The sequence below is a fragment of the Aquila chrysaetos genome, chromosome 8, assembly GCF_900496995.4.
Source record: "Aquila chrysaetos chrysaetos chromosome 8, bAquChr1.4, whole genome shotgun sequence".
NCBI classification, from domain to species: domain Eukaryota; kingdom Metazoa; phylum Chordata; class Aves; order Accipitriformes; family Accipitridae; genus Aquila; species Aquila chrysaetos.
This window is the reverse complement of record NC_044011.1, coordinates 35405787-35419649: the sequence shown is the minus strand read 5'-3', so window position 1 is coordinate 35419649 and position 13863 is coordinate 35405787. Positions and strand designations below refer to the sequence as shown.

The 13863-nt window shown below is 38.1% G+C and overlaps 1 protein-coding gene across 4 annotated transcripts in view; it reads right to left on the bottom strand.

Annotated features, from left to right (window-relative positions):
* Positions 1–13548, bottom strand: part of FANCL (FA complementation group L) — a 32730-nt gene extending 19182 nt beyond the window's left edge. For 2 of the 4 annotated variants that reach the window (XM_030021929.2, XM_030021930.2), the window contains exons 1-5: positions 13393–13545; positions 10261–10319; positions 9221–9281; positions 8147–8203; positions 6356–6453 (exon numbers count right to left, since the gene is read on the bottom strand). In XM_030021929.2, the coding sequence (XP_029877789.1) occupies positions 6356–6453; positions 8147–8203; positions 9221–9281; positions 10261–10319; positions 13393–13485 (368 nt within the window). In that variant the 5' untranslated portion in view covers positions 13486–13545. Of the gene's footprint in view, positions 1–6355; positions 6454–8146; positions 8204–9220; positions 9282–10260; positions 10320–13392 lie in introns of all 4 variants that reach the window. The other 2 variants (XM_030021931.2, XM_030021932.2) reach the window with 2 other exon arrangements.
* Positions 13549–13863: the final 315 nt, after the last annotated feature.

Sequence of the window (13863 nt, the reverse complement as noted above, 5' to 3'; positions counted from 1 at the left end):
TGTCAAATCTTTGATCCATTTCTGCAGTTTCTTACTGTATGAGACTTTTATGCTCTTGATTTGCTTTTCTCTTCAATGAAGTTCTCTTTTATTATCAATACTATTATTGTGGAAAATTCAGCGGATATTGGTTCATATTCCGAAATTGATTTTCTGCAGAAAATAGTACCCAAACAGGTACAAAATGAGTTATTTATGATGATTTGCCTTCGTTTCATGACAGTTTTACACAGTACACATGCACCCAAGCAAGTAGCAAGTACGTACTAAATGTAAATAAGTTTTAAAACTTCTGACATAATCACTGACTCTTTGCTTAAGATGTCACTGATTTGTGCTCCCACAACAATGAAGACAAATACAATTGTAAAATACATTGTTCTCTAGAAATATGTTCTGCTGAATAGCTTCAACAACTGCCAAGAAGGTTCAAACTTCTCCATATATTTATTACCAGTGAACTAGGCATATGGATATTTTGGCATTTTTACTACGTCATTCTTGTGCGAAGATAAAAAGCAGTCCAAGATTATTGTACAACTTATCACCTAGACTGCTGGAAAGGCCTATCACAGTTCAAAGAAAGCATCTGCTCGCTGGCCTAAGTAACATGGGTTTTTTAAACCATTACATACTAGCCCAGTCACTCAAGAGAGCATGCTGGGAAAAATGGTTCTCTTTCAAGTGAAACTGGCAACAGAGTTGTAGAAGCCTGTACAAGAAAAAGTAGACGTACACCAAAGGGTGTGCACATTCCTAGGAAGGAAGTGAAAAGAAGAAAAGAAATTTATCTATGTAAGTGACATAGCCTCAATACGAGGGAACTCAAAAATACAGTGGTAGTAGGTAGGGAAAGAGATATATTATTTCATGTTTAATCCTGATTAACTTTAATGCAATATTAAATAGTCCTACAGATTCCTGGGAGTATTTTGACACTCCTTTTCTCCACAACAGTTGAAAGAAGTACAAGTCTTGATAAAAGTGTAATTCAACTGTAGTCAATTAAACTCAATTTATTTAGAAAGAATTAGAGCATTCTTCCTCTAATTGGAAAAAACAAAAACATTACTCCTGCTTTGTTCCAACTTTACCTCAAAATTATATCACAGAGTTTTATAAAGATAAGAAATTACCTATATCGCACCCCTCCACCTACTGTTGCCTGGGGTGGGGAAATCCTAAACCAGCAGCTAAGGCACAGAATGGTTACTGCAATAAAATATATAGCAGTACCCAAAACAAAGCACAACTAGTGCCCGCATCAACACACTGTGAGGTTAGATAGCAAAAGAGAATGAAAAAATTAAAGGGATACTGTCAAGGCATTTAGGATTTAAAATTATCTGTTCTAACAGTCATCTTGTTTGGACCACTTCACTCTTGAGGTATCAGAAAGGTATGGATTATTTTAGTTTAAAATCAAACATTTTTGCAGTTCCTTGCTCCTTAGGTGAGAGGGAACAAGATTATAATTTTTTTTTTTTTCTTAGATAACAATGGACATATATCTTAAAATTTATTTCTGAAATCCTTAAGGGTTCAGTACTTCTACAATTAGTTTAACAACCCAAGAGCCTCTAAAATAAACATACATACCTGTGTGCACCTATTTATATATTTAAAATATAAATACATGCACACCATTATAGTAAAAATATAGAGACAATGATTATGTTCAGTCATATTTGTAAAGAACCTTCACATTCAGTTTTACTGACAGAGTGTAAATTAGATAAACTTTTTTTTTTAAAGTAAGCATTTGGAAAAGCATTTAAAAAAAAAGTAAGCAATATTTGCCAATAATGGCTACCTGTTTAATTATGTATGGAGGAATACATCATAAAACGATTTTCAGGTTCTGTCAGTTATTCAATTTTTAACATATTTTTAGTTTTAGAATTCATATTCATAGTGAGTTTGGAAATAACAGAAAAAAAATGTTAAAAAAATGTAGATCATCACCACTATGAAGCACCCCTACAATCCAGATCAGTCTGGAAATTCTTACAACTTTTATTTAATTTTGACTTCAACAACTAGCCGCTAGAAGAAGACAAATATTCAAGCTAAGCAACACACCTTTTAAGTACTCTTCATTACAAACCACGTACTTAGAGGTTTTTTTAGTAAAACGTTCTTTTCACTTACAAACTTTTTCACAAACAGGAACTCCAAGGAATAAAAAACTCAGCTGACAAGTGGCATAGAGGGCTGAAGAATGCCCAGAATGAAAATTCATAGCTAGCCTTCCTTCTTCTCAACAGAATGTAAAAACAGTAAACTGCCTCTGGGAAATTAAGGAGTATTCAATTTTCCATTTAGGATAGAAAAAAGGAACTCAGTAGCTTTGTGGCTACCTGTTCTGTAACACCACTCTACCACACTACTCTTTGGATAAGAAGAGATAAAAGGGTTAGTTCTGTAGGACTGGAGAAAGTTGGACAAAGCTGTAAGAGTTGTATGAACTTCTTCCTATGATTGTATAATCAAAAAAGGAATTGTTTACATAGGTGATATTTCAGTTATATAAAACTTCATTCCTCTGTAGGCTCCATCATTTTATCACATAGAAAAAAATGCCATGACCATAAAGATGGAAAACTTGAGTTAAATCTCTGAAGTACTGTAATTCAACATAACACAAATGATTGAGAGCATACGACAAGGCAGGATTCCCTTGGAAACGGAGAACGCAAAAGGAGAAGATACTTCCTATGAAAAAACTTGGCAAGTATCAAGCAGAAATGCATTGAGACTTCAGAGATCATGACTCACTCTATGGACTTAAGAGATACTAGCAACCTTATGAATCCACATGAGGGTGATAAGAGTCCTACAAATGTTTTATAGTCGATAATTCACCTTCCCAAGACATTGTCATTGAATCAACCAGCAAGATTATGAGGTAGTATTAGAAGAGCCTTTCCTATGGCTTAATACTACTACATGTGTACTCTCTCCCACCTCAGTGACTAGGTTTGTGCTGGTAATTTTCCATGTTCTTAAAATGAGGAAGTACCCTTCTTTGAACCCCTCAGCTGTTAGGACAGCACTTAGTGTTGCCAATTTGGTACAATTTTAACCTGTTGAACTGTGACTTTTGTGTACAAGTATTTGAATATGAAAGCATATTCACCCTCCCCCACACCTAAATTAGGTCAAAGAATCAACTTTTCTGTATCACAGAGAAAGTGATTATATCTAATCACAGCAGCCTGCACATTTGGAATCTTCATTACAGTTTGTACTTTCAGTGGTTTAGGAGGAAACAGGTGTAAGATCATTGCAGACAATGTCTTCAATTTTTTTCTGAGAAACTTCACATATTCCTTAGATGAAAGCCATGAGAACACACTAAATTTGTGCCATACCTGAGAGCTTCTTAACTCACTTCAGAGGTCAAGCAACCATAGCCTATTGCTTTGATTCTCTTTCAAACAAAATATCCTTCAGTTTTTCAGTTGGATTTGGATGCAGTCAGCTTCCAGCATGACCCAAAAGTCACTAGGAAAAACTAAATCTAGGGTCCACAACAAGTCAGTTCTTTTCTAAGAAAAATCCTGATAAGTAAAGCTGGAGGCTTCTCAAGGTGTGAGCAGTGTTTGATCCTTACTGCCAGTACTAAATGCAGGCTTAGTTTTGTGCTGAAAGACCACACCAGGATGTTTTTAACTAACATGCAAATACACATCACCTGCAACACAAAATCAGTCTAGGTTAAGAGGCCTTCTTAGTAGTTCATTATACTGTTAAAAGCACAGTTAAGCACAATTCTGTTAAGAATTAGAGGTGTAACTTCCCAACGTACTTCAGATCACCTCTCTAGGTAATTATCCTTCCAACTCACAGTAAACCAGGTATGATCCTCTTATGTACAGACTAGCCCTTTGATTAATGATTGACTTCCCCAACCAAAAAACCCCAATCAAATAGAGATTTTATCTGTAACGTAAGTCAATCAAGAGGTGTGTGTTTAGTGACTTACATGACTACACTGGACAAAAGCACAGAGTAAGTTGTGTGTCTACATGAAGACCACATCTTTGCCTAGAAACCAGGTCAAATTCTGCCCTAAAAGCATGCTCTCTGACAAAACACTGATGTGTTTTTTAATAATAAACCACTGGATGTTTTGTATGTACAGCAAGTCAGAAGAAATAGAAGTTTTGAGATAAGCTACTAAATTGTATTTTCTAAGTTTATTTTTAGTATATTTAGCTATACACTATATTTATATATCCAATTATAAATATAGTACATTTTATATTTATATTTTTAAAGTATATTTATTGTGTGTCAGTGTCTATTTTGCTGGCATGGGCTTTTTTAAGGTTTTGCTTTTTTTTTTTTTTTTCATTTGGGAGAGCAGGCATGATTCAAAATTTATTTCCCATGTATTTAGGAAATTTTAACTAATATTCTCAGACCTGATTCTGAGAAATTTGAATAGAGAATGTCATCAGCTGGCACAACAACACATTTAATAATGGAAATCACTGAAAAAACTTCAGCTGATTTAACAAGGATGTTTTAAATCTTTAAATAAAAGTGGGCCTTCAAAGCAAATTCCTACTTAATGTTAATCACATATTATTTATTTATATATAAATCAGGTGAGAAAACTCAAAACTGTGCTTAAACCCAAGGCTTCTTTATTTCATTTACCAAAATAAACACTTGTTAAAGTTAACTTACCATCCAAGACTAAGATAAAAGTAGATTTGTCATATTGAAGACCACAAATGTAGACTTTTTCTTTTAACTTTCACTTTACTGAAATTAAGAAGTAGCTTCTCATTCAAAACTCTTCAACATCCTACAAAATCTTTCACCTTAACCCCTTGAAAGAAGGCACTGTGAGATTAATTGCATATTATTAGTTAAAGACAGCCTTCAAATATATTTCCTTAATGCCTCCCTACACAGAAACAACTACCTTCAACACCACAGAGGTCTCCTGGAGGTTCTAGGGGAAAGGATAGAAATCAGTCCATTCCAGGCTCTCTGCTGGAGAAGTAAAAGACTCAGTATCAGAGAACTTGCCAGTGGTGGCACATGTGATGGCAGTTAAAGCCTTTCAAGTAAAAGTCTGCAAAACAGGAAGCTTTGCAGATTTCTGAAAAATTTCCACACGGACTTCATGTACTTGATCACAACTGTGTGTTCTTTCAGGTTTCTATAGGAGGTAGGAGAACAACCTTGTTTTCTTCTGCAGGAGGATGAAATTAAATTTGTTGTATGAGCTCATCTGAGAGTATATGGGACTGAATAATATAATCTGTTTGCACTCATTCAGACCCTAATGAGAAGGCACCCAGAGGCAGCTATGTGTATATTTGATTCCTCAACAAAGTCAAATATCCTTTGCTAATGTGACATTCTTTCTCATGGTATTAAACCATCCATGTTAGTTGGGGTGAAAAGATTCATATCTAGTTCTCCTTCCCCCAGAAAAAGACCTGAACTGTCACATCTTGATCCACAGATACTCAATTTGTAGTACAGCACATACATGAAACCACGTTCTTGGATGCACTGAGCCTCTGTCCTCAGGTGACAGTTTATACTTGTGCAGTAACCAACGTTTTTCCCACGTGGAAATGCCCCCCTGCTACCCCAAATATGGTCTGCTTGCACAGTTTTTGGAGACTAATGAATGCTTTTCAATAGCCCTCATTGCTGTTTGAGCCCAGCTGGGTAGCAAAAAAATATATATACATTTCTCTCTGTGGGTGTTACAAAGAGCTGGCTGTTTTGAAGTCCTGGATTTGCAGCTTTCCAAATTCTCCCTTCCACTCACATTTCTTTTTTTTGTAGATTTACTTTTTTGTGGATTAACTATGTTATTCCTTTGTCTAAGGAGATCCTTGTGCTATGAAGAGAAAGATAGAACTGTTCTTTAAAAATAATTACTCTGATTCTAAAAAATGTATGAGCTGTTTTTATGAAAGCATAAAGGTACATGATGATCAACCTTAGCATATGGGAATAGTTGAAAAAAGCTGTACAAAGCAGGGAAAAGAAGGAAGAAAAAGGAGAACTGTTAGAAGTTGTATTAAATATGTTTACTATACCAATAGTTTATAGGTCAAAGAAGAATTGATTTCTTAGTAGTAGCAGCATCTCACCTTTCAGCTCAGTTATTTGAGACTGAAAGTATACCTTCAGTTGATACAGGTTTGTTGGGTTTTTTTTAAGTTAAAAACAAAGCAGCTGAGTTTTTAAAAGCAAAACCAGTTTCTGAACAGGATAAATTAACAGAACAAGTATATTTGATATGTTCAACTCACAAATATAAAAGAAGAACAGATATTCTAAAGATAATGCCTATTAAGAAATAAAATAAACATACTTATTCCAACCCAGTATTTCTAGATCTCTGACAAGACAGGAGTAGTATTCTGGTGGCCGTGGTATATGCAGGTCTTGTGTATTCTTTAAAGCAATTTCCTGTTTAAAAGAACATTAAAAACATCATTAAGAGAGATTTCAATATTTTTGCATCTATTTAGTCATGTGACTTTTGCAATTCATTCAAAAATATTAAGCTTATGTAAAATTAACTGTACACTGCATTTGTTTTGTTATAGCCTCCAGCTAAAGCAGACAAAGAAGCTGTTTGGTAAATTACTTCAGATACTGGTAATGAAAACATCTGCAATTTAAAAAAACCCCACAGATGTTGACAACATAGTCTTCAGATGCAAATATCAAATGTGCCTCTTTTTCAGCTAATAAATTTGAAGTCAAGCATCTTGACTGAAAGAACATTGCAAAAAAAGTTCTATTAAGCCCACAGCTGTCTCCTGGGCTCCACAGCCACAAAAGACGACACATATATGAAATCCCCCATATTATTTTTAAGTAGCTATATACAACTTTATATAGCAATTAAAAAAAAAAAAGTCAATTTCTCAGTTTTAACATCATAGGATCCCAGAGAGTAAGTTCTGACACAGACACTCATCAAGTACGTCATGATGCCTCAAGAAGAAATTTTTATCAAAAAAGTAATGCCACATCACAAAGAAAAACAAAACCAAACTATATGTTCCACATTTGTGTTGTGCTACTTGTTCTTTAAAAGTATACTTAAGTTAAAATTGTGCTTACAGGACAAATAATGAAATTTATAATAAAATTATTAATAATTTAAAATAAAATAAATTTAAATAAATGACATAAGAAATAGAATTAATAATAAAATCAGTGTAACAATCATTTCTGCCCAGTTCTCCCACAGCATCTTCTGTTGTTTTTACTACCTGCACTGAGGATCACTATTTTACTATTTTGAATGCATTATACTTTCATTGCATTCTCATTTTCTGAGTGCTTGTGTATCCGGGCAAATAAATTGGAATAACTATTGTGAAATATTCCAAAATAGCCACATGTAGACATTCTTTATTCAGTCCTATTCCAAGCGCCTTTGCCTGGTTTAGTGGAATCCAGTTTGGCAGGCATTGAACCAATACTGAGGAAAGGCATTCCCAGTATAGAGCAGCAGTGTAATACCAGGGGAGTATCTTTGTTGTTGTTTTGAAGAATACTTAACTGCGTTTTATTTCTAAGTTAAGTAGGTTGTATGCCAGTATTCTTTACCAAGAACGCTCATAGGATAATGTTTTACTAACAGACAAGAAATTGTCAGTTTCATGTTGTTAACTAAAGATTTTGCTACTCTTCAATCCCAGATTAGAAACTACTTAAAAAAAAAAACCAAACAAGTCTCTGAACTACAAAAAAAAAAGCTTTCTGCATTTATTGGTCAAGTTGTCACACAGGTGAAAGCACCTTCAGCAATCCACTGACTGTATAATCCTCTGTGTGATTATAAGCCTTCTTTACTATCTGGACAATATCAGAAATTCCAAGAAAATCACTGTAAAGAGGATAGCTCTATACTGAGATCCCTTGCCAGGATTTTAATTTTTCTATAACACTTCAATTTCCAGAGAGTACAGTCACTTAAAATCCTAAAGGATATTTATACAAATATTACATGAACAGCATGCATACAAAATCACCTCTTCTTAAAGAAAACCATAAATTCATCCACCAAACAGTAAACTGTAAAAAACCTGAAAGTGAAGCCAAAGCTATAAGATCCCATCTCCCACATATATATTCTGTCACTTACCAAAATAGTTTTCAGCTCCACCATAAAACTGACAAGATCTGGACAGCTGTGCAACCTCTGGAGGGAACACAGTATCAGTTCCTTTTCTTAAACTCATAACTTTTAGTGGTAAACAATTTCAGTCTATCTACTTTTCCAGCATTGTCAAACCAACTAACATAAAAAACCCCAACCGCATACCACATGTTTAAATATTTCTATCACAGAACACATCTCCCAAAGTACAGGAAACTTTACTGAAAATTAACCATCACCTTCATCACATCATGTCACATTACACATTTATATAGTTTATGAAGACTTTACACTTTATGTATTTATGAACACTTTAGTCTTCACCAATGAGAACAGAAGCTTTAGAATCAATCAAAAACGTTTCTTAGTTCGTTACATTTTCTTCAGGAATTCTCCAGACCCATCTGCTTTTAGATGCTGTACATGATTAAGGATCCCTGTCTATCTTCAGATGTGGTACATATTTACACTTCTGTTTCCTCAGCTCTGTATCTCTGGTTACTCAAAACCCTTGGGGTGCCCAGTCTGTGAGATACAGTGTCTCAACTAGCAGGTGTGGCAAAGATGTCTTCTTAGAAGCAAAATACTCTTTGTGACTGCGGGGCTGTTGTACCCTTGCTCCAAAGTTCTTTCTGGATAGGGAGGTTTAACTCAGATTCCTTGACTGTCTACAACACAGAATGAGCTAGATCTATCAATAATTAATGTGAATTCTCTTCTTTGCATTATGAACAGTTTGTAAAAAATAAATATATAAAAAAGGAAAAAAAAGGAAAAACAAAATCTGTTTGAGAGATTAAAGAAAAATTCCAGTAAAATGTCAGCAGCCATTTATTAAAAATTGTTCTATCTCAATCTTCAAAAAAAATAAAATAATTTACTAAATTCTATCCCTCTCTATCTAGATTGACCTGCAAATCCTCAAGCATTTCAAAATAAATCTTGCCTATACAAGGAAAGGAGAGTTCTTTAACACTTTTAGAATAGATGTACAAGTATAAGCTTCTCAGAATTATTATAAATATACATTAAACAGAAACAGTTTTAAAAGTTGTATACCTGCTTTAAAATATGCTGATATCCACGCAGTATCTTCTTTAGGTGCCAGCTACACTCTATCCTAGACAAACAGTATTTTATATACATTTTAAATTCACAGTACATGATTTTTAGAATAGATCAGAAAGTCTGCTACACAACAACATAAAAGTTTTTCTTTAAAAAAATGAAGTAAACAATACTTTAGTTTGAGTTTCATATTCAAAGTTATTTAAAACTTTCAAATGTCACTATCCCAAAGCCCATTAAAAATTAAGCGTTTACCTACAAAAGCCTGTTCTTTGCCGAAGACAACAACATAATTCTTGCAAGCTAATATGACTTCATAAAATATACCAATATTTAAAAATGATATCCTGAAAATGTCAAAGTTGCCTATAATGCAGTTTTAAGTATCCAACCTAGAAAGTAATAAAGCTATCGAATACCACATCTGTTCACAGTTCAGAGCAGACTGGCCTAGGCAAAAGTACAGAATACAATGTTAAAGACTAATCCATGTATGTGTGCATACACACAATACACCGCCCCCCGCCCAAATTACTATGATAAACACTCACAGTATTAAGAACTGAGTTTTTAAAGAAAGGTTGGGTAACACAAATTAATATGTATTAACAGGAAAGAGAAAATTAAGTTAAAAAACCTATGCTAACCATCAAGTACATAATTGCTTAAATTTACAACTTTGCACCAAATTTTCTGTTTCCCGAATGGTGACATATAAATAATCTGATTTAAATGAACATGTTTTTTTCCCCAAGTACATTGATTTATATATAAATACAACCAATTAATTACAACAGGTTTCAAAGTTAATTAACAACAAAATATTTTGATATAGGCAATGTTTATTGTCAGTGTTTATTAACACTGATGCTGTACAATTTTGCTGCAAGGTTAAGCTGAAACCAGTAAGAATTAATTACCAACACTGATAATGGAAAAAAGAATAATTCATATGCATATCCATCATTGCTTTTATCAAAATAAACTCTTGTTACATACACTTACAAATTGCTTTCATAAAACTATCTTACCTTGCATTTTTCAGTTGAAAATCCATTGGTAACAGTATCCTGATATGGAAGTCTCTACCCTTGAAAATAAACATTTAGTTAATAGGAAGGTCAGCAAAGAAAAATATTACACACTTGTGGGAAGCATTCTCCATAAGATCAGCTTCTAAGAAAGAAAGTTGGTCTTATCTGACTTTCAGGAATATTATTCAGAATTTCTTTATTTAGGAGAAAGCAGCATGAGTGACAGGTAGAAATAAGCTGATTTTAATTCTGAAGTTGAAATGCTCTTGACCTCTAACTCACAGAATTCAGTAAAAACACTTCAGTGCACATTTCATAAAGACAAAAATAACACCTTTCAGAAGAAAAATAAACATTATCCAAATTTGGACAAAACCAAGAAATATAATTTAATCCAGGTCATGATGAAGTACATGAAAGTCTGTCTTCAACTCAAGAAAAAGTCAAACCTGACTCTTATAATAAAAGCACTACACTGAAAAGGAACTTGGGCACTCATCCACAACACATTTCAGCAAGGTTTTAGAAACTGTAAACAAAACCAATCCCAAGTACATTAATGTAATTTTTCTTCCTGTTAGTGCAATCCATATGGGGCAGTTCCTAAATGCCACCTACTTATATTTTCAATTATTGTCCCTATTTGTGATCCTCCTTCTACTTTCTTAAGGGATGATCAAAATAAAACTGAAATAAAGAAGGTTTGCGAGTAGGTTTAATTTCTCCCTCAACGAAGACAGCGGTTAACTCCTCTCTCAATTTTTATTCCAGAGCAGCATACCTTGAATTATGTCCACGAATTCTGAAATTCCTTCAGCAGGAAGTTAAGAACAAACCCAGATTTCCTCCTGTGATTAGATGAGTGATACAGTGGATGCTTTATCTCAATTTCAGAAAGGCCTTTAATACTGTTTCCCATAACATTCTCATAGACAAACTGAAGAAGGATGAACTGGATAAGCTGATGGTCAACTGAAAACCCACAGAACTGCTGGGCTCAAAGGGTTGTGACCAGCAGGACAAAGTCCAGCAGGAAGGCCCCTGACTAACTGCACACCAGGGGCCAGTCCTGGGGCCAACACTATTTAACCTTCACTAGTGACCTGGATGATGGGACAGGATGCACCCTCGCTCAGCAAGTTGGCAGAGGATACAAAACTGGGAGGAGTGGTTGATAGACCGTGTGATTGTGCTACCATTCAGAGGGACCTCAACAGGCTGAGGAAATGGGCTGACAGGAAACTCAAGAAAGGAAAGTGCAAAGTCTTGCACCAGGAGAGGATTCAGCCCATGCACCAGCACGTGCTGGTGACTGACCAGCTAGAGAGCACTTCTGCAGAAAAGGACCTGGTGGTCCTCATGGATGTGACATTGACCCTGAGCCAGCAATGCACCGTTGCAGCAAAGAAGGCCAAAAGCCTCGTGTGCTGGATTAGGCAAAGCATTTCCAAGAAGTCAAGGGGGTGATCCTTCCCCTCTGGTCAGTGCTGGTGAGGCACACCAGGAGTGCTGGGTCCCCAGTACAAGAAAGGCATGGACATACTGGAGTTAGTCCAGTGAAGAGCTATGAAGCTGACCAAGAGCTTAAAGCATTTCTCATACGAGGAGAGACTGGGGGAGCTCAACTGGTTAGCCTGGAGAAAAGAAGGCTCAGGGGGCACCTTGCCAGTGTACCTGATAGAGGACTAGAGAAGGTATAGCCAGACTCTGAGCGACACACTGCCAGGATGAGAGGCAATGGGTACAAGTTGAAACACAGGAAATTTCACCTAAATGCAATGAAAAAAACTCCGTGAGGGTAGTCAAACAATGGAACAGGCTGCCCGAGACGTCACGTGGTCTCCGTGCTTGGAAATATTAAAAAACGGACTGGACATGGTCTAGAGCAACCTGCTCCAGCTGACCCTGCTAGAGGACCTCCAGAGGTTCATTTCAACCTCAGTGTTTCTGTGATGCTCACAAGCAAAAATAAGATACCTGTTTCAGAGCTGAATATAGCCTATTGGCACATCAGTTGCTTCCAAACTCCTCCAAAGCTGATGTTTACTGGACGCTTAAATTAAGCGCATAACCTCAGACTTTGTTACATTATGGCCTTAGCCCTAATCAAAAAATCACATCCGAGAACAGATGTTCACACTTGCATCTTAACCTTCCCATTATTTCCAGGATGTGTTCTAACACACAGGGCTTTTCAAAAGTTGCAGCTTTGAGAGTAATGCAAATATAAACACATGCTTGCACATGTCTTGTGAAAGTTGAATACAAGAATCACCAAACACCTTCCTGAATTTTGACTGCAAAACTACATTTTTGAAAACACAAAGTGTCTTTTGACTTTTACTTATTTTTACAGGTAGAAAATCCCACGCTATTTCTAAATGAAAATACACCTGCTAAGAGGTGTTTCTGCGATCTGTATGCACGTGCCTGTGTGATATTTTAATGAGCCATGGCTGTAGCGTCACTGCTCTGATGGCAAAGTTGGCTTACGAGCATCCACTCTCAACCTGTCTGAGGTGCTGTTCTTCTCCCGGCACTGCAATTTACCAGATCCTCAGAGAGATGATGCAGCTACTTAAGCTGAAACCTTACAAACACGGTTAAGTGAAAGGAAAATACCCACCATTAGTCATTTGCTTCAACCTTCACCCTAGGCCAAGAGTGCAGGCACATCGAATCTGCCCCCCAAAAAAACATTTGCCAGCACAAGTCCAGCCCACAAGCCATCAGCGAGACCGCGCCGCCAAAAGTAGAGCAATTCCGGGGGCACAAACAGCGCAAACCCGCGGGATCGCAGCCCGGGCGCCTCTCCACAGCCCCCTCACGGCACACGGCAGGGAACCGGGCGCAGGAAGGCGGCGCGAGCCGAGGTGCCCTGCTACACCGCCCCCCCCCCTCCCAGCCCCGGCGTTTCCTGCTTCACCAACCCGGCGGCTCCGCGCTCGGCCGGGAAGCCGCCGGCCCGGCAACGGGGCGAGGCGGGAAGCGCCCGCCCTCCCCTCCACCCCGCCCCCGCCCGGCTGACGGGGGCTGCCCGCCAGCGCAGGCCTTGGAGAGAGCGGCAGCGGGGGGGAGGCTGACGCGGTGTAACGGCCGCCGGCCAAGCGGCGGCGCGGGCTCCGGTACCTGCGCGGTGACGAAGCCCTCGTAGGCCGTCCCCTCCCGGTTCTGAGGCAGCAGCAGCGGGCACTGGCGGAGCAAGGCCCCCGAGCCCGTCATGCCGCGTCGCTCCTTCCCTCCCGCCCGGCACGGCCGTTCGAATCCGACGCGCCGCCGGGTGAGGCCCCGCCCCCGGCGGCAGACGGCGCACGCGCCTGAGGGGGAGGGAGGGGCGCGTGCCGACCGTTACCGGAGGGGGGCAGTCCTGCGGAGACGCCCGCGGCGAGGAGCAGCAGCTGGAACCGTGAGGATGCGCGGCTTTTCAGGAGCCGAGCCGGGCCGCGGCCCAGCCCCGGGGTTTTCTCACGCTTTAGCGCGTCCTGAGGGCACGAGCACCCTGGGCTAAGGAGAACTGTCGAGCAAGGCTCTTAATACGCAGCCGGCTGCGCCAAGCAGGTCGAAGTGCCACCCAAAGCAAGGCAAGGGTTTACTTCTGGC